Here is a 23,939-nt window from a genome sequence, read left to right as displayed (position 1 = left end):
ATTAATGACTATATTCCCTTTACCTTTTCCACCTGTCCCCAAGCCCCACCCCTCTTGCAACCATCAGTTTGATCTCTGTTTCTATAAGTCCATTTTTGTCATTTGTTGTATTGGAGACCACATATAAGTGAAACCATATGGTATTTGTCTTTCTCTGACTTACTTTGCTTAGCATAATACCCTCTGGGCCATATATTTTATTTCATTTAATCCTAGAGTTGAAAACAGGCTTGATAATGTCTATGAAAAATAAACATGTAAAAATAAGTACATTAAATTACAGTTCTTGGGTATTTTGCCATTTTATTATTTTCTAATTAATGAATTATTTATTTATACTTGCCTGTTTTACTGTGATGGGTAGTGTGAAAGCTGACATGGTTTCAACATTGGGCAGTAACATCAAAGTCTACTAAGTGTTTCATAATGGCTAAACAAAGTTAAGTACTCTGGCTAAGTAAAAAATGACATTTATTTTAATTTATTCAATGTCATTAGTGGCAGCATTTATTACATATTTTCATTGCGATACGGAACTTATTTTAGTCAGATTAGAAATGCATTAGTTCTTTAGGTCATATTAAGGATACAGAGGTATGGTTTTGTTAATAATAAAACTCTCCATTTGTTTAGTACTTTTTGCTTTTCAAAGGATTGGAAGTATTCATGTAAGTTTAAGTCATAAGGCAGTTCTATAATTCTGAATTATAGCTGAAGTAGGTTTAATTAATATCGTTAATAGAAGGGGACACTGAGGCCACAGTAGGCAAGTGTCTGAGATTGTGTTGCGAATTTAATAGTAAGATTGGACACAGAACTTGGAATCTGGGTCAGTCAAATCTGGTTTAAAATTTCAGCTTGACCAATTATATCTTTCACAAGTTATTTACTTTCTCTGTAACTTGGTTTCTTCATTTGTAAAAGAGAAATAAGATTATTGTGAGGATTAAATTAAAAAGTATCTATAAGCAGGACTAGCTATAATGGGGCCTGGTGCAAAGTGAAAATGAGGCTTTTTGTTCAATGATTTTTTTGGCAACAGCAGAGCACTAAACAAGTGCAGGGTTCTTCTGAGCTTGGGACTGTTTTTATACTTACGTCCCTTCCTTAACACAACGATTGAATGTTTAAGTTTTCATTTCTCAGCTTGAAAGGCACCTGATGTTTTTAGAGCCATGAATCAAAACACTTGTAAGGGACTCTAAATACAGTCTTTGAAAGAATCATGATATTTTAAATCATTAAGCGTGTAAATTTTAAAACTCTGTAATCTTCTCATCAGTCAAACTATATAATTTATATGTTTTTGGAGCAATAACATAAAAAAGACCTTTAAATTTAGAGGGTTCAGATTAAGTGTATGCTAATACTAAACTTACTATTCAAGATAGGTAAAAACAGAAGGCCTTGATATCAGTGAATTTTTATATGCATTGATTGTCAGAGAAAAAACAAAACAAAACAAAATGTAGCTGTTATTAAGAATAACTAAGCCAGAGAACTAAATTGAGATTATAATATTTGTGGGGGAGGGGATATGAACAATTTTTAACCTTCTAAAATGCCTTTGGCAAACTATAATTTAAAATTTCATTAACTTTTTAGAATCTCTAGAAAATTAAAAACCTCCATATTACCTCATTAATGGCATCTGTCCGATTTATTTTACCTTAAATTCAATACTTGGCCTAGATCAAGGTAGGATGGAAAAATAAAATTACCTTTAAAAATATCTATAATTCTAAGAATGATTAATACATAATTTCGGCTTCAAGAAGGGTATTAAGAAATAGTGGAGATGTCTAGGGCAGCTGGGATACAATTAATAAATGGCTTTTCACAGTAGAAAGGAAAAAAACTATAAAATAAAGATAATCTTGCCTGATATGTTCAGAAAATAAGGTGGGGTGATATGTGAAGCTTTGAGTAAGTAATAATAAAGTGAACCTTTATAAACCATAGCAAGGAGTCAGTAAAGTAAGTGGGCAGAGTTGGCTAATTATCTGAGGAATGAAATAAGAGAAATTAATTTTATGAGTATTAAGATCTTAATGCCTTACTTTCTAAGCTTAATAAAACTCAATAGCTGAGATCCTATTCAGTTTTCCGGTCCTAAAGCAGAAAAACAGATTCTGCAATGAAAAAGCAAATCCTAATTTTAGATAGGTCAGAAGAGAAGCAATTATCTTCGCTACAAAGTATATATCAGTAGCTTTTGAAGCATTTCAAAAAAAGCATTTCACTTCTACCTGTTCTTTATCATTTTCTTCATAGCAAAACTCTATCTCTATACTATTCAACAATCAGAAGATAGGACTTTTAAAAAATGTTCCACAAATAGAAAGGAATACACAGTTTACATTTTGCACTGTCGATTTCACCAAAGGCTTTGGTAACTACATCTAATCCACTGAAGCATTTTGTAACATCCCAAAGCTGTGCTGTAGAGCTAAATTGGAGTTGGAAATGGGTAGGAGAGGGTATAGGATAAGCCAGAAAAACTTTCTGATCCATCAATTTTTCCTTATGTAAAATGGGCATTTTACCAACCAGTAATTCCTATATGCTGTTGTCCTTAACCACTGCAGATAATGATAAAATCCCTACAAAGTACTCCACTCCATTCAACATGAGGACAGCATTAATGTGTCCCAGACTACACTAATAAGGGAAGACAAACCGTGGATTGATTGCATTTCCCTGGGCATTTCCTGAAATTCATCAATTGAAAAAACTCTTCTCACCTGCTCTGGATATCCATCCATACTCCTTTGCCCTTTAGTTTGAATTAAGCACCGTCCAGGCTGAGGTCCCCGGGTGGCCTGTGAAGAGGGGATCTGAATAGGCAACGGTGACTGAAACTGCTGAATGGTCACTTTGTTAATATTTCCCTCATATGGCTGCTGTTCCCGGCTACGATGCTGAAGGCTTTGGGACCCCATCAAGGTCTGGATATGGCTGCCTGCCTGTGGAGAAAATAATCTGTCAGATAGAGATCCGTGGTGTTGAAAGGATGTGATTAAAGTAGAAAACACGTACAGAATACCTCTCTGGTAAAGTGGCATCATTTGGGCTTTCAGCCACGGTTGGAAAAGATAATGAAAAAACAGCATGGATCTGCCTACTGTGGTTTGTAAAAATGTTAATATCAAAGCAAGGTTGCATTGAATTCATTCGTAGTCATCTGGTAGTTTGCCAAAGATTATTTTAACTCCTATTTTAAGGGAACAAAATTCAGTCTCAAAAATCTCAAGAAGAAAAAGAAGTCACAACTTAAAAATAAAGTGGAGTTCTATCTGGCATTTCATTTTGAAAAATACCAGGAAGAGAGATGTAATGTATGTAATGTGTGAGAGAGCCTGGTTCTTCAGTCTGATGCAAAAGAATTAAATTGCATAGTTTCCTTTATGCCACAAGCACACAGTAATATTGTTCAGATGAGTATTATCAATATTTATTATTTTTTTGCAATTTAAAATCAAGAGTATGGTTTTTGGGATCTTTATATTACATTAAAAATTAATCATGTGGTAAATTCCTGTGAGTATCAATAACCTATGGAGGCCTTAGAGCTGGAAAGGTCTTCAAAGAGAGTTCTGTTTGCAAATCATCCTGTGATGAACTTCCAGAGATTCATCAGTACCTCCTTTTTAAATAAGCGCTAACGGTCATTTCTTAATTCTTAAAGACAGATGTTGGAGGAGAAAGGGCATGCTCACTGCAGTCTCTCATCTTTAACTGATAAGGTGCAAACCCCTGCTCCTTTGCTCATTCCTATTTTCTCGCCTTCTTTCTAACATCAGTTCCTTGAGTCATCCCACCTGATATCTTTTCTACCAAGCAAGCAGTTCTGCTTGTGAACTGGTAATCTAGAATATACCTTTTAAAATTAAGTATGGTTTAACATGGAAGTCTAACATGGGAAATGAATGCTTATTATTAATACTTTTAAAACACATGCGTTAATGCTATGCTTTGCACTTTATCTGTTACTAATGGAAGCATCTGAGGATTTACTTCCTGAATTCTTTTTTTTCTTGTTGATCTTTTAAAGGTAGGTAATTTGGAATTCAAAAGGTAGGTAATTTGAATTCAAAAGGTAGGTAATTTGGAATTCAAAAGGTAGGTAATTTGAATTTCACCTTAGAATTCATTAGCTAGGAAAGCCTATGAATTTTCCTGACTAATTAAGATTTTGATTACTATAAAAAAGTCAGGTTGGAGAAATAAAGGAATAATTATTAAGTAAGTATTCAAGGAAGAGATTAATTTTAAATTTTAAAAAAGTTGTTAAGTAGAGCAACAGAAGAGAGACATCAGGAAAATTGAGAAGAAGGAAGGCATATTGCTTGATTTCAAACAAGAGGTAATTTCAGTGAAGAAAATATTCAAAATTATTATTTGGCCATATGTAGGATAAAGTAAATAACCATTTGATTATAGTTTCAGGTATTCCATTGGCTGTCTTGGTATCATGTACAGTGTTTTTTTTTTAAATATTCAAAAACATTTGAATATTTTATATTTCAGTCATGAGAAATGGAAGAAAAAGATGCAAAAAAAGAGATTCGGGCCATACCAGCACAAGTGAAAACAATCAGCAATCCAACGGTGTCCCAAATATTAACCAGTGGTCACAAAACTATAGCATCATAATAAACATAACTAAGATTACCTCATAAAGGGCAAATGTGTGTTTCTGTATCTATTCCCTTCTCAGCCATTCCAGAAGATTGAACACCCTTCTAGTCAAATTTTTCCTTATTGCAAATTGACTTTTCTGCTACCTCCATGAAATTGCATGTTCTCTTGTTTGGGAGGAGAGGAAAGCCATGATAAACTCAGGATCACATTTTGAATTGTTATACTCTGAATGAACTCATTGGCATTCTTAGTTAGAGAAAACGCTTCTCTGGAGTTAGAGGAGCTGGAGATATAGGCTGACTAAGGCTGGCTGGCCACTGAGCAGTCAATTGATTTTACATTTATACCCCCTTCTCACTTTCATTGGCATAATATTCGTAGGTCTTCGGTAAGTGCTTGAGTCAGTGGGAAAGAGGAAGACTGGCAGTTTAATTGAAAGTGACCACATAGTCAAGTCAAGTAAAGAATTTTTACTCCTAGAAAATGTAAAGGGATCCAGAACACAGCTAGTGCCATGATGCACAGTCTACATGAGAAAATCAACAACGATGGCTTAACACCACTTCACTGATTAGAATATTCTGGTAATGGTCTATCTGAGGGTGAAAAACTAATTCTATATATTCTAGAACTGTAATAGCCTTTGGATTTCTTTTTCTGTTTTTTTTTTTTTTTTTTTATTTTTGATGGATCAATTTGAACTGAGAATTATGCTTTGGTTTAGAACTTGAAGGCAATCACTATATCTTATTTGCCATCTTTAATGACTGGCATAGTAACTGGCATTTAATGAATAGCAGCTACCATCCAAACATGAGGTACTGAAACTTTCCTTATATGTATAATCTCTTTTAATCCTTATAACAGCATTAGAAATTATTATTATCCAATTTTACTTAGGAGAAAACTAAAGCTTGGAGAGGTTAAATAACTTCCCCAAGTCACTTGCCACTTGGTAAACTGGCAGAACCAGGATTTGAACGAAGGCTGTCTGACTATCAAAGGTCATGCTATTAAACACAAAATTATACTGCGACCTCCTTCCTTCTTTATAAGATCCTCACCCCACAACAGTTCAACTGTGAATAAAAAAGGAGGCATGAAAAGAAACAAAAGAATCAGGTTGTTGAGGTAGAATCTATTAAACATCTTTAGCAACTGTTAAATTTGCCAAAGAGACATTCCTATTTATTGAATTAGGTCTATTATCTATTTTAGATCCTATGTCTGTCATTTAGAGCTTTATGGTTAAGCAAATAGGCTGACGTTCTGTGTATTTAGTAATATCTCTGTAATTTTGAAGTGATGAAGCTCATGTTCTTATATGGCTTGGCAAAACACAAAGTGGGCCTTGGAAGGAACATGCTGTAAAACGATTCTGTTTGCATCAGCAGCAGTTCTTTCACTCTGTATTTGAGCTATTGGCTGCAATGAATGGTGAATGACAGCTGTAGAAAGCAAAGAATTAACACTAAATTTTGTGTGAAGTTAAGCAAACATAAATGACACAAGACATTTAAAGAAACAATTATGGCGTGAAAGGACGGCAATGAGGGAGTTTTTCTGACTGGCACAAAGTCTTAAGAAAGGTAATAAGGATGTTCATGATGAAGTGCAAAAGACTGATGAAAATGTAGAAAACGTCAGAGACTGGATTTTTTCAAGCAGAGGGTTAGCTATGAGAACACTGACTCATACTGAAGGGAAATTTGAACATGAAGGTTTCTGTAAAGCCTGTGCTACACCTTTTGAATGGTAAAAAGAAATTGAGATTTGACATTTGTTTTGAACTTTCAAGAGGAGGTTGGACAAAATAACATGTATTCGAGGAGAATAGTGATGGAATATGGTGTTTTCAAGTTGACTCAAAAACATCCTGTCAAAGTTTACAGGAAAAAACTCCAATATCCATAGGACCGAAGAAAACATTTATATCAACACCACAAAAAAGAAATGTTGATTTGATACCTTTTGGCAAAATTTATCCCATAGCTAATTAAGATTGTTATGTGGAAATTTAAAGTGTTTGGGAGGTTTTGTATCATATAAAAGGAATGACTTTCTGACTACAACAATACTTTGGTTCACACTATTCTCTTAGAAAAGAGTAGTATATTACCTAATTTAGTCATCTGTTTTACTACTTTGGCTCTTGAACCACTTGGGATTGCTTCCAAAAATTAAACATTGCCTCAAAAGATGACAATTTATGCCGCTGAGAATATACAGAGTTCTAAAAATATTTGGGAGCATTTTCAACAACACAGAATCATCTAGAAGCAATAACTCAGTAATTGATTTCAAGGAATCAGCAGCACTCATTAAAACAAGTCAGTTTCACCAATTTTGTAAAACAATGACAACAGAACATTCCTATCACTTTCTATCCACGCCATGTATTGTACAGTGCCTCTTTTATTTATTTACTTGCTTTTTAATATGAAAGTTAAGTTTTAAAAATTGAGGTAGTAGGACTTCTTCTTCCAGTTAGATTATATATAAACAAATTATATATAAACAAAAACTCTGGACATTATATATAAGCAAATTAAGAAAACCCTGGAAAGTAGACAGAAGAAAGCAGATCAGCTAGGGGCCTGGGAACCAAGTAGCAACATGGTGGTGAATTCATTGGGTTTTATTTTTGTGACATATATCCCAGACTGAAAAAGCAGGTAACCTGAAAATGCCAAAAGATGAGTCAAGAAAAGCCTACTCTATTAGCCAAAGGATCAAGAAAAAGGAGCAGCCTAGCAAGCTAGAAAACTTAGACAAAGACTTCCCTATTATGGCCAACACCTTGGCAAAAACTGTAGTCCTACCCCAATCATGTCAGCAAAGGCCAAGTAGACTGCCAAGATGTCTATCCTCATAAGGATGTAATGAGGCACACCAGCACTCCTGCTGCTGTGGTATCAGAGAAGGCCAAGTAAGATGTCCCTGCATTAATTCCAATAGGCCAGTAGTAAGCCTCTCTCTCTCTCCAACAGTGTCAGTAGAGAACACATGGAGCATGGACTTACACTCCCATCTAGCAATAATGAGGCACCCTCCTACTTTCCCAACAGGGTAGTTAGAGAAGATCTAGTAGAGAGTCAGAATCCTCTCCCTTATCCACTGATGATGAGGCTATCCCCACTGAGATATCAGTGGAGTCCATCTGGGAAGTTAGGATATCAGTCCCTACTTAGCAATAATCAGGAACTTTGCCTCAAGTGTCACTGGAGCCTAAATGGAAAAATTACACTCTACCCCTATCTGGCCAAAATAAGGCAGTGCCCCACTTTCCTATCAAAATCCCAGAAATAGTTTATATATACACACATATAATATTATTCTAAAATTTATATTGAAAGACAATGAAACTAGAATAGCTAACATGATTTTGAAAAAGAAGAATAAAGTAGGAAGAATTAGCTTATCTGATTTCAAGATTCTTATAGTTACAGTAATCATGATTGTGTGGTACTGGCAGAGGGACAGACAGATAGATAAATGAAACAGATCCGAGAATCCATAAATAGACCCACAAAGTTATGCCCAAATGATTTTTGGCAAAGGTGCAAAAGCAATTCAATGGATAGAAGATAGCTTTTCAACAAACGGTGCTGGCACAATAGGATGTCGATAGGCAAAATAAATGAACTTGACCTATGTCTCATAGCTTATATAAAAATTAACTCAAAATAGATTATAGATTTAAATGTAAAATGTTAATAGAATGAAAAAAAAGCTACAGAGTTCAAGAAAATATTGGCAAGCCACATACTTGACAAAGCATGGTATCTAGAATATATAAAGAATTCTCAAAACTCTACAGTAAGAAACTAAACATTCATTTAGAATAATGGTCAAAAGACAAAAAGAGATATTTCACTAAAGAGAATATACAAGTGGCTGCAAATAAGCACCTGAAAAGATGTTTAACATCATTAGCTATTACAGAAATTTAAATTAAAATCCTGTAAGATATCACTATGCAAGTGTCAGAATGGCTAAAATAAAACATAGTGACAACAAATGCTGAAAAAGATGAGAAACTGGATCTCTCATAGGCTGCTGCCGGAAATGTAAAATAGTAGAGCCACTCTGTAAAATATTTGGCAGTTCCTTAAAAAAAAAACAAAAACTAAATATGCAAGTACCATGTGATCCAGCAATTACATTACTGGGCATTTATCCCAGAGATTTAGAGACTTAAGTCCACACAAAACCCCATCTGTGAATGTTTAGAGCAAGTTTCTTCTTAACAGCCCCAAACTGGAAATCTAGATTTCCTTCCGTGGGTGAGTGGTTAAAAAAAAAACTGTGATACATCCAAATCTTAGAATACAAATCAGCAATAAAAAGGAAGTACCTATTGATACACACAATAATCTGAATGAATCTCCAGAGAAGTATGCTGAGTAAAATAAGCCCATTGAAAAAGGTTACTTGTATGATACTGTGTAATTCTATTTGTATGACATTCTTGAAGTGACAAAATTATAGAAATGAAGCATTATAGAAATGCCAGGAGTTAATTTAAAATTTAATCGAGGCAGTACAGATAACACAGTCTTTGGAGTCAGATGAATCTGGGTTTTATTCTTTGCTGTCACTTTTTACTTATGTAATCTAATGAAAGTTACCTAAGTCTTTTGCTTATCATATGAAAACTGTAGATAATAAGTACTTTGTAGAATATTATGAAGATTAAAAAAGATACTGGAATACATTGAGCATTCTGCTGGTATGTACTCATAGTAAGTACTCAATAATGGCAATGAGAATAAAAGGTTCTTATCAGCTGAGTAAAGGTCTGATTGTCCTTTGGCCATACCAATAAATAACCATCAATTAGAATTGTTTTTAAATCTGTTGTTATTAATCAATGACAACTTGCTTTAGAAAATGCTCCTGAAAGTTAACCAATCAGCAATAGTCTCACTTAAGTAGCCATGCTTCCCTAGTTCAAAGATAATGAATGCCTAAATATTCCAACTTCTGAAAATCCACCAATGTTTGAACTCCATGCTTCCCCTAAACTCTGTCTTATTCAGAGAGATTGTGCCTTAGAAGTTATTTGTTAGCAAGCAGTAAATTATGCAGTTATTTCAGATTTTGAGATGTGGCCTTTTTATGGAGGGAGCCAGCATATACTAATTAAAAAAAAAAAAAGAATTTGCCATAAGTAGAGATCTTACCTACTCTTCACTAATATAGCTAATATTTTAGGTTGCTATGATTCACCTTCATTTTTTCCCCTAGATACTTCCATCCTCATCATTGTATATGTTTTCAAGGCAACTGTTCAGGTGAAGAGGATAGCCTGTGTTCATGTATAAGTAATTCAAAAGGGATGCTAACTCACGACCTTGGTCTTGTTAACAACCTGCTGTTAGGAACAGAGCTAAATGAATATTTATCTTGTCCATAATTAACACATTTTATGCAAAATAATAAATATTATAATAGCTACCATTAATTAAACATTCATATGACAGGAGCTGTGATAAATGTTTTATGTCATAATCTTAATTTTCAGAACCTCTCTACAATGGCTGCATCATTGTCTATCCCTCCAAGATGAGGAAACTGAACAGCAGAGTATATAACAAGCTCAAGGGTCAATTAAAGACAAAGTTAAGACTCAGTATCTCCTGCATGCCTGCTTAAGAAGTAAGAAAAACATTGAGATAAAATTTTTTTGTGCAGCTTAGTGCATAGTTTAGTTTTTATGTATTAATGTAATTATTATTTTGCAGGGCTTGCCTCCATATTCAGTGAAGTTTTATTAGTTTCGCGAGTGGTTTTGGTGACAGGACTTAGGTTATTTGTCCTGTCAATGGAGACTATCAAACAGAAGAGTATAGTAGGAATCTTAGATGATATACTGTAGAAGTTTGATGAGCTAATTTATTAAAGAACAAAATGAACAAAAGGAACTAAATTCAATATGATAGAAGGATCGCAGGTAGGTTTCAGTCATGCTTAGAGCTCTTGATTGTATTCCTTCTGAGATTCATAAAGATAAATAAAGAACTTGTAAATTTGTCAGAGTAAAGAAAATGAAGGCTTGGGAAATAAGCACATTTAGGAATATCTAAAATATTTGATTTGTGTAGGTCACCGAGAACAAGTTGAAGAGGGCTCAAAAATTCTTTTTAAATCTATGACGAGTGCCAGGGTTTCTTTCTCTCTTCTGACTAGTAAAACAGAAGAAACAATACTAAGTTGTGGCTAAAAGTACTAGCTAAATCTATTATCAGATATATTCCTGGTATTGAGGGTTATTTACTACTACAACAGGGTGATGCTGTAATGTTTTCTGATTTTTTTTTTTTTTTTGGTGGGGTGGGTGGGATAGAACATATTAGTGGTATGTGTAGTGGTTAGACTACAGGCTGTAGAACCAGACACAGTGGGCTCCAATCCTGTGTTCTTCACTTCTATGCCTCTTTGTCCTATAGGGTTGCAATGAAGATGATGAGAGAGTGTCTATACTAAGCACCTTAGTACAGTGCCTGATACATATTGCAAATATTGTTTTATGATTATGACAACCAACCTATTAAGCTTTATTACTTTTTTTTGTTTTGCTTTATTTGTATTCAGCTGGAACAATTTTGATGCCAAAACTCTATGTTCTCCTATTTGGGCATTAAAGTCAAACTTGCACAAACACATGGAAGGGAACTCTGAAGCTTGGAAGAGGGGTAGGAAGATGTTCTTTCTCCTGCTCCGGGGATTTGGTGACATTGCATTTCGCTGGCACAGTGCAGTATTTGGGAGGGGGACATTCAAAATATTTACTGATCTTAAATTTTTTAAAGTCAAATACTGATGATGTACTCTAGTGTCTCAAATGACAAATAAAAAGGTGAGGCAATAGGGCTTTTCCCTTCAGTGCATATGCTTTAAGATGGCAGCTGGCTGATATGTGCAGGGAGTCATTTCTGGCTTATTGAATCTCTATAAGCACATTCTTCTATGATTAAATGTTGATTTATAAAATAGAGCTATGAAATTGGAAATTATTAACCAAAATGAAAAAAAAAAAAAAGCAGTGGAAGATCCCTAATAGCAAAAATGATGGAATTTGAGCTAAGTTTACACCTTTCAACCTACAGTCTGTTTTGTGATGATGTTGACATATACATTCCTGAAATGAAATTGAAAGGAAGATGTTAATAACAATAAAAACTTGATGATAATTTCTTTTACCCATAAGATTTCTAAAAACTATAAGTAGTGGAATAGGTCAGATAAAAATCAAGTGGCAAGAAATGGGATCTTACCACTTGGCATCCTCTATTTGGCAACAAACCTTGATCATCTGGCAGTTGTCATGTCATTTAGGTCTTCAAATCACATACTTGTTCATGAACACTTTTCTTACATTGAACTAATTCTGCATTTTTTTATGCTTTTAGATGTCTTCCAAAATGAAGATTGTATAAATGTTATTGAGTTATCTCAATTTTCTGAAGTAGAATAGTCATTTGTTTTAAGGAACACCTATGTCAAGAATTGATGGATTAAGCAGTTTTAACCTGCCACTCTTTCTATTGCTCTAGTCCATGGAAAGATTTTTTTTTTCTACCGCTGACTGAATAGCCATTTGATAGACAGTCTTTAGGTTTGCACTTTTATTAAGGAAATAATTTAGAGTCAGTCTGGATGAGAACATTCTACTGATTTTATGACAGTGGTGTCCATGACTGGACATCAATTGTATTGTTCCACAATTGTATTGTTCCACTGGTATTAAGAGATAAAGGGATGAGCTTTGTGAGTTAAAGAATTAATATCGTGTTGAGTAAAACATTAAAAAAAAAAGACTGTAAAACTAAACAATATTTTATCCAGCTATCACTTTAGCTTTAAGTTAGAGAAGAATTTTCTCATTTACATTTCTACAACCTCTTATCTGCATTATTTTTGAGAACAAATAATAACAAAATAGAGTAAGTTTTAAAAATATCTATGAATTACCTAATACTAAAATTTACTAATTAAAATTCATCACCCTAGTTGTTCAGATTAACAAAATAAATATTTGAAACAGATCATTAAACAGAGGAAATTATTTCATTGACTTCCTCAAGCCTTTCTTCCTGATTCAGCTACTATTGCTAAGTGCATAGAACTGCCTCTGAAGGGTCCCATTTTCATAAAATTTTTGACTTCCTACAGGCCATGTACTCTTGCATTGGCAATTAATTTTTGTTTAACGGGCAAGTCTTTATATATATCCAGCCTTCTCTCTCTTATATTAACAATTGGTAATTATGGGGGGCACTGAATCTAATTTGATATATTAATTTCTATTCCTCTAGTATAGCAAAAGAAAATAATTGAATTGATTTACTGGAAAAGGTAACAATTATCAGTGAATAAGTTATGTTTCAAAAGAGTACGTTTAATTCATCTGAATAACAGTTCCGATACTTGTAACATAAAAGGAATATAACTTGATATTCTCAAGACTAGATTTGAGCCCTTAGCTTGTAGTTCCTATAATTGTTCTTTGGATTGTTCTAGATATTTTAACTTGTACAACCTCAAATAGTGCATTTTTATTCTGTTATAAAACAATAACTGTTATTTATGCCATAATCATCATGTTGAGGCTAGTCTAGTATAGAGACAGAGGCATGTAATTGTTAGGCAGGGGAAATTAGAGGATATATTAATACAATCCCTAAATATAAGAAGCAGCAATTTAAAAGAGCCTCCAGTGGGTGTTTGGTAGATGCTTAATAATGTCATCAATAATTGATTCTTAACCACAAAGTCACATAAGATAATTTTCACCTAGCTACCTCTCCTACTCTTAAACCTTCTTAACCTGGAGGGATATTTGTGACCCTGGGTGTGTTTACCTCCTCATGTGATTGGAACTGTTGCTTGAAACTCCCCTTTTCAAACTAAGGGTGGAATTAAGAAGTGGGTACTTACTGTTCACACAAATAATCAGTTCCAGATTATCTCTGGAAACCAAAACTCCAAAGAAAGTGGAGTTACATTATTGGAAATTCAGAGAGTTATTTTCAAAGTCCTCCTAAGGATGGAAGTTCTTTTTTATTTGAGCACATTTACGATTTTCCAACTATTCCACTCTCCTTTTTAAACTTATGTCCCCTGAAAAAACTGGCTTTTGGTCAAGAGAAAAACTGCATATATTTGTGTGAGAAATGTCTCTCTGGGAGCAACAGATTGTCCTAAAAGTTTCTTTTCTTTTCTTTTTTTTTTAAATATAATTTAAAAGTCTATAATGGTATGATTTCATCAATCTGTCATTTCATTGATTCATTTCTCATTTTGTGGGGGACAGTTCACTGACAGAAGATACTTTGGCACTATTTTTTCTTGAAGCTCAGCGGCCTCGGGAGAATATGCCACTACTCCGAATATTGGTGCAGTCTTTGTGTTTCTCAATACAAAGTGCTAAGTGAAACCAACATGAGTGGGAGTGACAGGAAGAAGATAAGGGAAGCAAGGAGAATCTCAACCAGCCAACTCAGAAAGATCTTTTCTCCTAATGTTTAGAAAAATGGAGTTCTAAATGACTCTAAATAAAGTATTCTAATCTGTTTTTGCTTTTCAGCGATGGCCCAGTCTACCAAAAAAAAAATTTACTCTAACCAGTGTGAAATTTGCTCCTGTCAGAGGAGAAAAATGTGGCTTGGGAAGAGAATTAGAAAAGAGGGAGTCAGGCTTGTGCTTGGCATTACTCACAGTGGTAGAGAAGATCGTTCTTATTTGCTTATGGACTGGTGAAGTCAAGGCATTACTCCCGGGGATTAATAACGCTTATTGGGGGTTAATTTCACTGTTAATAACGTATATTGCTTTAGGAGGGAAAGCCTCAGGCAAAACTTACTACCTGACTTATTTCCTTCTGTACAAAAGGAGAGTTTAGTTACGACACTGACAATCACTAAAGTTTTGGAATCATTTTTTAAAATTAAATTTTACTTTAAACTAGAACAGATATTCTTGACTGATGTTGATGGAGATAAGAAACATTTTTATTTCCCTGTCTCTTTTCTCTTACATGTTAAGTTTACCCAGTTGATTTTCATATCTGCATCTTTTATATCTTGACTTGCTCAATTATAGCCTCAAGATTTACTCTATATTCTGCCATCCTGAAGTTTTTTAATATTTAAATCTTTATTTCTCTTTCTTATCCATTCCAGACTTTCCTCTATTTCTATGTAAGTGAGCTACATCCATCCTCCCTTGTGCCTTTGAAGTAAGGGATTCCAACAGCACTACTGTCTGGTCTCAGTTAAATTAAAAGCGAAGAATCATATACTTATTTTTATTCCAGTACCACATACAGTGCTAATAGAAATATTTGTTTTTACTTGCAAAACAAATTACTTTTCTATGACTAAAACATAATGATTATATATTTCAGATATGATTTTTATAGCATAATAATATAATGCTCATATTGAAATTACTAAATGTATAAGTTGATTTTCCTTATGTCATACTTTTAAATATCTACTTCTCATTTAAAAATGACATTAGTTTATTATTACACTTTGAAAAGTTCCACAATAGTTTGACTTTTGCTACCAAGTGAAAGATCAATTCCAGTAGTAATTCAATTCAGTTGTTTTAAAGCACAAATGATGGACTGGTCATACAGTCAATAACAAAATGATTTAAGATTTTCAAAAGGTATTTTAAGACTTGATATTTTACGCCTTACCTTTCCAAATATGAATAAAAAGAAATGGTAAAATGCATTATACTAAGAAATATGACAAATGCCAAAATTAAAATAAGGAATAATTATTCCTTCCCAGAAACTTAAAAATTAAAAAAAAAAAAAAAAAAAACTTCATATGGTCTGAAAAAGGAAAATTTCTAATTTGGGGGCCTGTGAAAGAAAGGATAAAAAGAACATGAAAATGACCAAAAAACACATACAATTTCTTTTAAATTTCATTTAGTTTCTCTTAATGAGTTCCTGGGCATGCCTCAGAGTGACGAGCAACTGGCCACCCTGAAACCCTTCATGGCTGAGCTGGCATTGTAGATGTGAGAACATCATTGGCAAATTCAGCCTAAGGGGCAAGTTTGTGAGCTGAGACTAAATAGCTGCATTTTTAATACTTTCTCTTCAACTGTGTCCATCTTGATGTTGACCCTTGATGATCATCTTTATGATGATCAAGTCATTGTCCACTTAACCTAGAATAACAGACACTTGGAGAAGGAAGAGTCATGCTAAAGAGTCAATGCTAAAGGAGACCCTCTAATGTCTAGAATCTATACATTAAAGAATTTTCAGATTTGATATAGCTAGGATTTTAAAGTATCTTAGTTACTTTTTCCAGAAGGAAAATGTTTTAAGCTTCATTTGTTTTAATCAGTCACTTTAGCCTTTTTGCTGCAATGATTTTCTGCTCCAACATTTTAACATATCCTTACAATATTATCCTTCAATTTTAAATCTCCTCAGAGATATTTAACCTATTTAAGATTCTCAATATTTTTAAGAGGGTTTGTGATTTCAGAATTAGGGAAAAACAGTCTTTTCATTCCTATGGAGAATTCTACCAAATCAGAATATAATGTCTGACTTTAAAATGAAAATTGTTTTCATTTATATTTTACACACAATATTTTACACTTTATTTTTATTTATATTTTACCCTTCATACAATTTTCTGTTACATATAGGACAGTAATCTAAAATATTTAGTCTCATGTGATCTTGGCAAGTCTCTAACTGAGAAAGCCTAAACTCAGTCTTTTCTTTCATAAAGGGGATAAAAACAATACTGATTACTTCATATGATGGTTGTGAGGATTGGCTGAAGAAATATATCAGAGTGTTTAGCACAATGCCTGGCATACAGTATAGTTAAATACATGGTACATAATAGATTTTTGCCACAGTGACTGTGGCATAATAACAAAATGACTTAAGATTTTCAAAAGATATTTTAAGACTTGAATACAAATACTCATTCTGAAAGCACTGTTGTTTTCAGCCATTGCAAGTTTGTAATTGCAATTCTGAAGTACTCAGGTAGTACTGCCTAGAATTTGGGGGGGGAAGATTTACTTACGTAGCTATCAACGTGTTCTATCAGTGATTCCAAGACTTTTTGAATTAATAGAAATCAGAATTTGAAAATTTGGAGACTGACATAGAAAGAGAAAAATTTAAAACTACCACCTACTATTACACTATTACAAATAAAAATTGTTTCCATTTCATTAAAAAACAAAGTAGGATTTAACACCCTCAACATTTTGCCATGGATTAGCCACTCTGGTACCTAGACCTGTCACAGATACAGAAACAAAACTCTTTCTGATAAACACTTCTTGTCTTATTATTTTATGTGTTCAAATCTCTGGATCCACAGCTTGGAGGGTATCCACATTTTTTCCCCTATAGTGCTTGGAGTACTGCTAGTCATAGCTGTATTACTAATACCAGTTCAACTGAAAAGCTATGATAACCAGAACAGAGAGCTACAAGTTCAATCAAAGCCTTTCTTAAAGGGATTTCCCACTGAATCCCTGCAGAGTTACAGTAATTTCTGATCACAGTAGTATTACAGTACTAGTAGTAATATCTAGTAGTTATAGTAATTACTACAGAGTAGTAATATCACAGTAGTATCTCTAGGTACAGAGATACGATTGAAAAAATCTGCAAAGACTTTGAGAAATAGACTGAATGGGGTGCTGGCTAAGATTTCTTCATCACTTATTTTCCTTCGATTCTCCATTCTATTTGTAGTTCAGTTTCTAGTTTTCCACTCTTATCCTGTTGAGACTGATGACTACTCACTTCATGACAACTGTAAAAGTAACAATGACTTTAATATACATTCATCATAGAATAAAATATTAACCCGATAAATAGTAGTATAATTTTCACACTTATCTTGATAAATCCTACAGCCCAGGCAAATAATCCCATTATCATTTTTTACTTCCTTAGGTTAATTCTCACTGAATATTAACTTCATATATTTAACTAATAAATAATAATAATAAAAACACTAAATTTGAATATTTAAAACATTCATTATTCTCTCTATTCTCTAAGGTAATAGGTAAACATACCTATTTATAAGTTCTAAAATCTCAGATTTTAGGCAAAAGTGCTATAACGTGAAGTAGTCAGAAAATGCTTATGATAGTAGAAAGTACTAATGAGTTTACACATGAAAGACATGATACGATTTTAAAGACGTATTATGTTATTTCACATTTGACAAGAAGTATGAAAGGTTAATAAAGTTATTCAATAGAGTAAACAAATATTTTAGCCTTTAATAAGATTAACTAGCCCACAAATGTTTAATCAATATAGGATTGCATGGGGTTTTTAAACCACATAGAGAAGCAAGCAAATGATCATCAATATTTGTATTGATGATAGGACTAAACATAATACTATGAACTCTGAAAATAGATTACATATAAAATGTATGTATTGATGGATAATGTAAACACCTGTTCCATTTAGATCATAAATGAATAAGGCTTTTCCTTTATGGGAAACTTTTAGTAGCCCTTTGCAACTATGTAAGTGCATGTGGTTCCCTCCTTTGGTCAGGCAATCTGCCCTAGGCTCTAATAAGTACTCGATTTCCTGCAATCACTTTCATCCTCTCAATTTTCCTCATAAGTAGATTTCTCTCCTTTCCTGTTTGAGATTTTCAACTTCCTCTTCACCAATGGCTTCTTATCGTCAGCCTTTAAATATAATCAGGTATCTGCCATTTTAAATATTCTTTCTGTCTTCCTTAGAGACCCTTTAAATAGATTCCATCATAATTCTCCCTTTTATTTCAAAAGGAAACTTCTTTCTTGAGTTTTCTAGGTTTCCATCTCTATTTAGTCTGTAACAAGAGGAACCAATTTTAGGATAAAGCCAACAGTATGAATAAAAGAGTAGGGAGGGAAAAACAATTATTTGGGGTTAATAATTTGATATTATATATATGTATTTTTTTTAAAACACCAAAATCATCATCAAGGGGAAAATCATCACCTAGGTTACAAAGGAAGTATGTAATTATGTAGTGTATATGTAAGTTATAAAGCATGATTAGAAAATGAGCACTCATTAACTTAAGAAATAGTACAGTACCAATAATACGAGCTTCCTCCCTCATCCCACTCCCACCCTCTCCTTTAGAGATAACCATAATCCTAAATTTTATGTTAACTTTTCCTATAAAAGTAGTTTCCTCATTCATGTACTTGTGCCTAGATAGTATATTTTTAGTTTTTCTTGTTTTTTGAAATTTATACATATGGTATTTTTGATGTATACATTCTGAAACTTGCTTTTCACTCAAATTATGTTTCTAAAGTTTATACACATTATCAGAATTATAATTAACTAATTGTCATTGATGTAAAATATTCCTTTGTGTGAATAACAGAATTTACGTATGTACTTCCCTGGTGATAGATATTGAGTTTTTCTACTTTTCTAATATTGTAAAATTACATGTATCTTGAATAGCATGTATAGGAATTTTTCTAGAATAATATCTTAAGGGAATTATAGGAATATAGGTTGTGTGCACGTTTAGCTTTATAAGATAATTATCAAAGTGGTAAAATTGTTCCCACTAAAAGTACTGAAGTTTCCATTGCTCTTGTACTTGCAAACAACTTACATTTTTCAGACTTCTTAATTTTTCCAAATTTAGTAGATATAAAATAGCATCTTTTTTGCATTTCCTTGATTAAAATATTGTTTTAAAATTTCTATTTACTCTTCTGATTCTCACTGTATTTTTTGTATTGTGTTATATGTCTTTTCTTATTGATTTGTATGAGTTTTTAAAAATGTATTCTAAGATATATTTTTCAGAATAATAATAAATAAAAATATATTCTTATTCCTCATATATGTCACAATTATTTTCTCCCAGAGTCTTTTTACTCTTCTTCTGGTGACTTAACATGTAGCATCATAATTACCTACTTCTCACTTAGTCTATCTCACTAGACTGAAAGGTCTTAGAGGTAAGAAACCATATATTTTCATTTTTGTTCCCCAGAATCTAGCAAGTGCTCAAAACAGTAGTACTGCTTGCTCACTACGTGTTTACTGAATGAATGATTGGATGAATAAATGGCCACGACTTTAGAAATCATGAAACAATCTTTGTACAGTCAAATTTCATTTCATGCAAATGGGGTACACCATAATGCTGAGGCCAAGAATGTTAGAAGTATACATTACACACCTTCCTAGACTTGTACTTCAAAGATGGGTATCAGGCACTAGGAAGAGGTGCAGAAAGGTTGCAGAATCTTGTTTATACAAATTTATTACCAGCTCTGAACATTTGGCAATATTCGTTTTTCATTCTTTTCAATGCACCTACAGTTAACCAGACTTCTTATGTGGGATAATAGTTAGCCTAAATTTATCACAAAGTTAGAAATGCTGTTAAGACATAAGATATGGATTACATATTACAATGGATGTGCAAGGTTCATGGTTTATGTCATTAATTTAAAATTGGTTACCTTTTTAGTAATGGTGTCCGGAGGTACATCCCGCCTCCCAAGAGGATAAGGATTCCATTGGCCACTAGGAGATACATCTTCTTGTCCATTGTCTAAAATGTTGCTTTGCTGGGACGGGGTCTATTGCAAAAATGGTATGGCATTCTTTAGTGATGTGATAGAAATTTATCAGAGTTTTCTGAAAAGAGTCCCTAATGATTATGGTAAAATTAATTTTGTTTAATTGCAGAAAAACATATATCCTGAACTAGAAGTATTATTTTACACTATTTGCTTGGTAAAAATTCAAAATTGATAGCTTTTTGGAATCCGTGAGAAATTCAATTAAAATAATAATCTTAGAGTTATTTACTGAATTTTAAAGAAAAGTTTAGATTATTTACAGTACCCGAATAAAAATAATCAGAATAAAATTAACCAATTGTTAAAAACAACATTTTAAACTTGCTTAATTTGTTTCTTTAGCATGATCTTACCATTTAGAATATAAGTTGAAACCATATAATATACAATATTCCAAACAAATTTTATAAGGCTGTACTGATTCTGGGAGCATATGTCTTGTACAAATCCAAAATAGTGTTAACACTAGTATAGTATAAGATTCATGGAACTATGACAGCATCTATAAATAGCTTTGAGGAAAAAATTAAAACACAAAAAATATTGTACTATTAGAATCACAGTGTAAATAAATCATGACTGTCTTGATTCTAAATTTGTATATATAGGTCATTTATGCATTAGAGTTTAAACTCTTTTAATTTTATTTTTTACTGATTTACTGCTATTTTTGGTAAATAATAATACCCTTATATTTATTATTATTAATGGTAGATCTTTTGGTGTTCCTCCAATAGTCTGACTTGAGTAATAGCAAGTAGTCACATACTATGGAGTGGTATAGTAGTGGGATATTTTTCTTGTGGAAGATTAACTTTTCGCAAAGTCTTTTCCCTCCCTTAACCTGCAGGATACACAAGTATTACTTGATTTCCTGGGGGATTTTTATGTAGGTGAGATATTTTGTTTAGTATTTCCTATTCCATTTTTTTGCACATATTTTGAAAGATCACTGTAGATAAATAAAGCCAGGTTCGAGAGTGTATGTACAACTCTACTCTGTGTGAGGTATAGTCTTCCAACCCAGAATAGAAGAACTGGGCCATTCTCTATAAATGACAGAGATGGGCTGTTTGCCAGGTTTCATCTGATTATATGGAATCATTCTAGTTGTTCTTCTTTAGAAAACAATTACGTAACTAATTCTATCGGTATTCTGACTACCTGCATTTTAAAAAAGCATTGCTTGAAACTATTTAAAAATAGAATTTATTACGACACTAGATGAAGCTTTCTTAAGGTCTAATAGGTATTGTGAGAAGTAAAGAGATAAGTCAATTTTTTTTTTTTATACTTTGACCATGTGAATTCTTCTTTCATGAGCCTATCAGAAAGTGTGAAAAAAGAGAAAAATAGATATTGAAGTTCTTGGGTGAGCTAAGAATGAATTTACTTGTATTTCTTTGAAAATCATATGTACATGGCACATTTAAAGTACATATTACTTGAAAATAACTAGATAATTATTCAACACCCATCTATCTGTCTTTAATCATTAATTTCTAGTCTTTACCTTTTTCCAGATTAATGTTTGCATATGCCTACACACAATTTTTCTAGATATTAAAATATGACAAATCGAATTATTAAAATTAAGCAGTTAAAATATAATTATGTAGAGTAGGCATTACTGAACAGTGTTTTTTGTTTTGTTTTGTTTTTAACTTTTAATATCCATGTCTTTTCTGGCTTGGTTCCTAAGTCAGTGAAGTGGGATAATAAATGTGTTCATCAGGCTAGGTCTGTGCAACACAGATTTTTGAGAAGTGGCCAGAATTCGGCATGGGTATCCCTTTTTTTCTTCCACATAATCCTCATCTCCATCTCTATTTCTTCCACTAAACTTCGTGCAGCTGGCCAGACATGACTCCTAGTCACAGAGCACAACTGAGAATTGCAAAATTCTTTCTGGTGTAAAACAAGGCTAAAACCCTTTAGTTAAAATCCTAATATCATGACGATGTAAGCTTTTCATTAGTTTATAAATTAATCTCTTTCTTTTTAAAATTAGGATTAGCAACCACACCAATTTCTCTATATAATGGCCAAAAGAAACATAAACATGCAGACACATGAAACAAAAAACTTATAAAACAGCAAAATTAAAGAAACTTCATGGAAGTAACTTCCTTAATTGATTTAAAGAATGTTCTGGGCTTTTTGTTTTTCTTATGTGAGACACCTGGGGGTGACTTAAGTTTGCAGAAATAGAAAGACCATGAAAACAGTTTATTAATGTTTGGGATAGGGGAACCCAAAAGAGAATTATGTGGTAGGTTCACATTCTTTCCCAAAAGGAGTATAGCTATTTACAAAAAAACTATACTTTTTATAAAGTGCTACTGTATATAAATGCAGTTGCTCAGTTGTTAAAATTCTATAAAAGGTTAAAAGGAGCACCTGAAAATGCAAAAAAAAAAAAAAAAGTAATGAACTTAACACTGTTGAAGTTTATTATTTCAGAGAAAACACCAAATTGAGATTCAGTTATTCATTTAATTATTTTTAATGCCACATCCTAGATATTTTATTTAGATACTTTTAAAGATTAAGAATGAGTCTTTTCTTCACTATACATAACTAATTAAATATAAAAGACTTGGAGAGATCATCACCGTGCACCATTCTCTCAGCTTCTAAATTCCGTAGATCTTTAATATTTCAAAATAATAGAGAAAATGGTCAGTGTGATGTAGTAAAGAATCAGAAATTTTATTCATTAAGAAATTAAGCAATGCTAGTAAAAATTTTGCTGAATAGATGCTGGTTCCAAAGACTGCTGTGGACATTTGTAGATTTGACATTTATGATTTTTACTACTGTGAATGATCACAGGTACCTATTGGAAGAAGTAATTTCTAATTTTGCTGACATAAATGTGCATGAATATGCGTCTCTGTGTGTGTCTCTCTATATCTGTGTATGTATGAGCATGTACATGAATATGTGCATGAATGTGTCCATATGTGAGTCTATATGTAAGTATATGTATATGTATAGGATTCATATATAAGAGTAAATGAGCTTAGCTAATCCAGTGGCTTTGCTCTTGTCTACTAATTCATGGGTGCGCTAAAGCTTTGGAAATTCACTTATTGCATTTTGTTGGAGAAATTATATGAGCATGGGACTAGAATTAAGCACTTTGCAAAGGTCTTAGGATATAGCCCTTAAGGATCTATTTTGCTTAGTAATTGGCACATAGTTCACAAAGGGCAGATTCAAAAACCGTATTAAAAATAATTTTCCCCAAAGTATTTCCAGTGAAATTATTGTTATAATATTCTTTTTTGAATATATATATTTTTAAAAAGTAAGTATATAAAGGCAAATATATGCCAATCTTGGATATAAATGATTATGATTTCATGAGGTTCAATCTGAAAGTGTTTATGTCATGTCCAGATGATTTTTAAAACAGCATTTCATTCTAATTGTGAAAATGCATCTGTATGAGTCCTAACATTATTATTTTGGTAATTTTAGCCACTGTCCATGAAAATGTATATGGTTTATAGCCTAAAAGTGTTTTTTATAATTAGAAAATTAAGAGAATCTTTTTCAGGGTTAGTAGCCAATAATAAATGCAGCAAAATTAATAGAGACTATAGGCATAGTTACCCCAAGATGCCATATAAATTGTGCTT

At 32.7% G+C, this 23,939-nt stretch overlaps 1 protein-coding gene across 2 annotated transcripts in view; it reads right to left on the bottom strand.

Moving 5' to 3' along the window:
- LRRC7 (leucine rich repeat containing 7) overlaps positions 1 to 23,939 on the bottom strand; it is a 275,996-nt gene that overhangs the window by 33,264 nt on the left and 218,793 nt on the right. For both annotated transcript variants that reach the window (XM_006919313.1, XM_025052071.1), the window contains 2 exons: positions 20,170 to 20,289; positions 2,745 to 2,966 (listed from right to left, as the gene is read on the bottom strand). In XM_006919313.1, coding sequence (XP_006919375.1) covers positions 2,745 to 2,966; positions 20,170 to 20,289 — 342 coding nt within the window. The remainder of the gene's footprint in view (positions 1 to 2,744; positions 2,967 to 20,169; positions 20,290 to 23,939) is intronic.

This window comes from Pteropus alecto, unplaced genomic scaffold (genome assembly GCF_000325575.1).
Source record: "Pteropus alecto unplaced genomic scaffold, ASM32557v1 scaffold25, whole genome shotgun sequence".
Lineage (NCBI taxonomy): Eukaryota > Metazoa > Chordata > Mammalia > Chiroptera > Pteropodidae > Pteropus > Pteropus alecto.
Note: the sequence above shows the minus strand (reverse complement) of the source record. Positions and strands in the feature narration are given on the sequence as shown.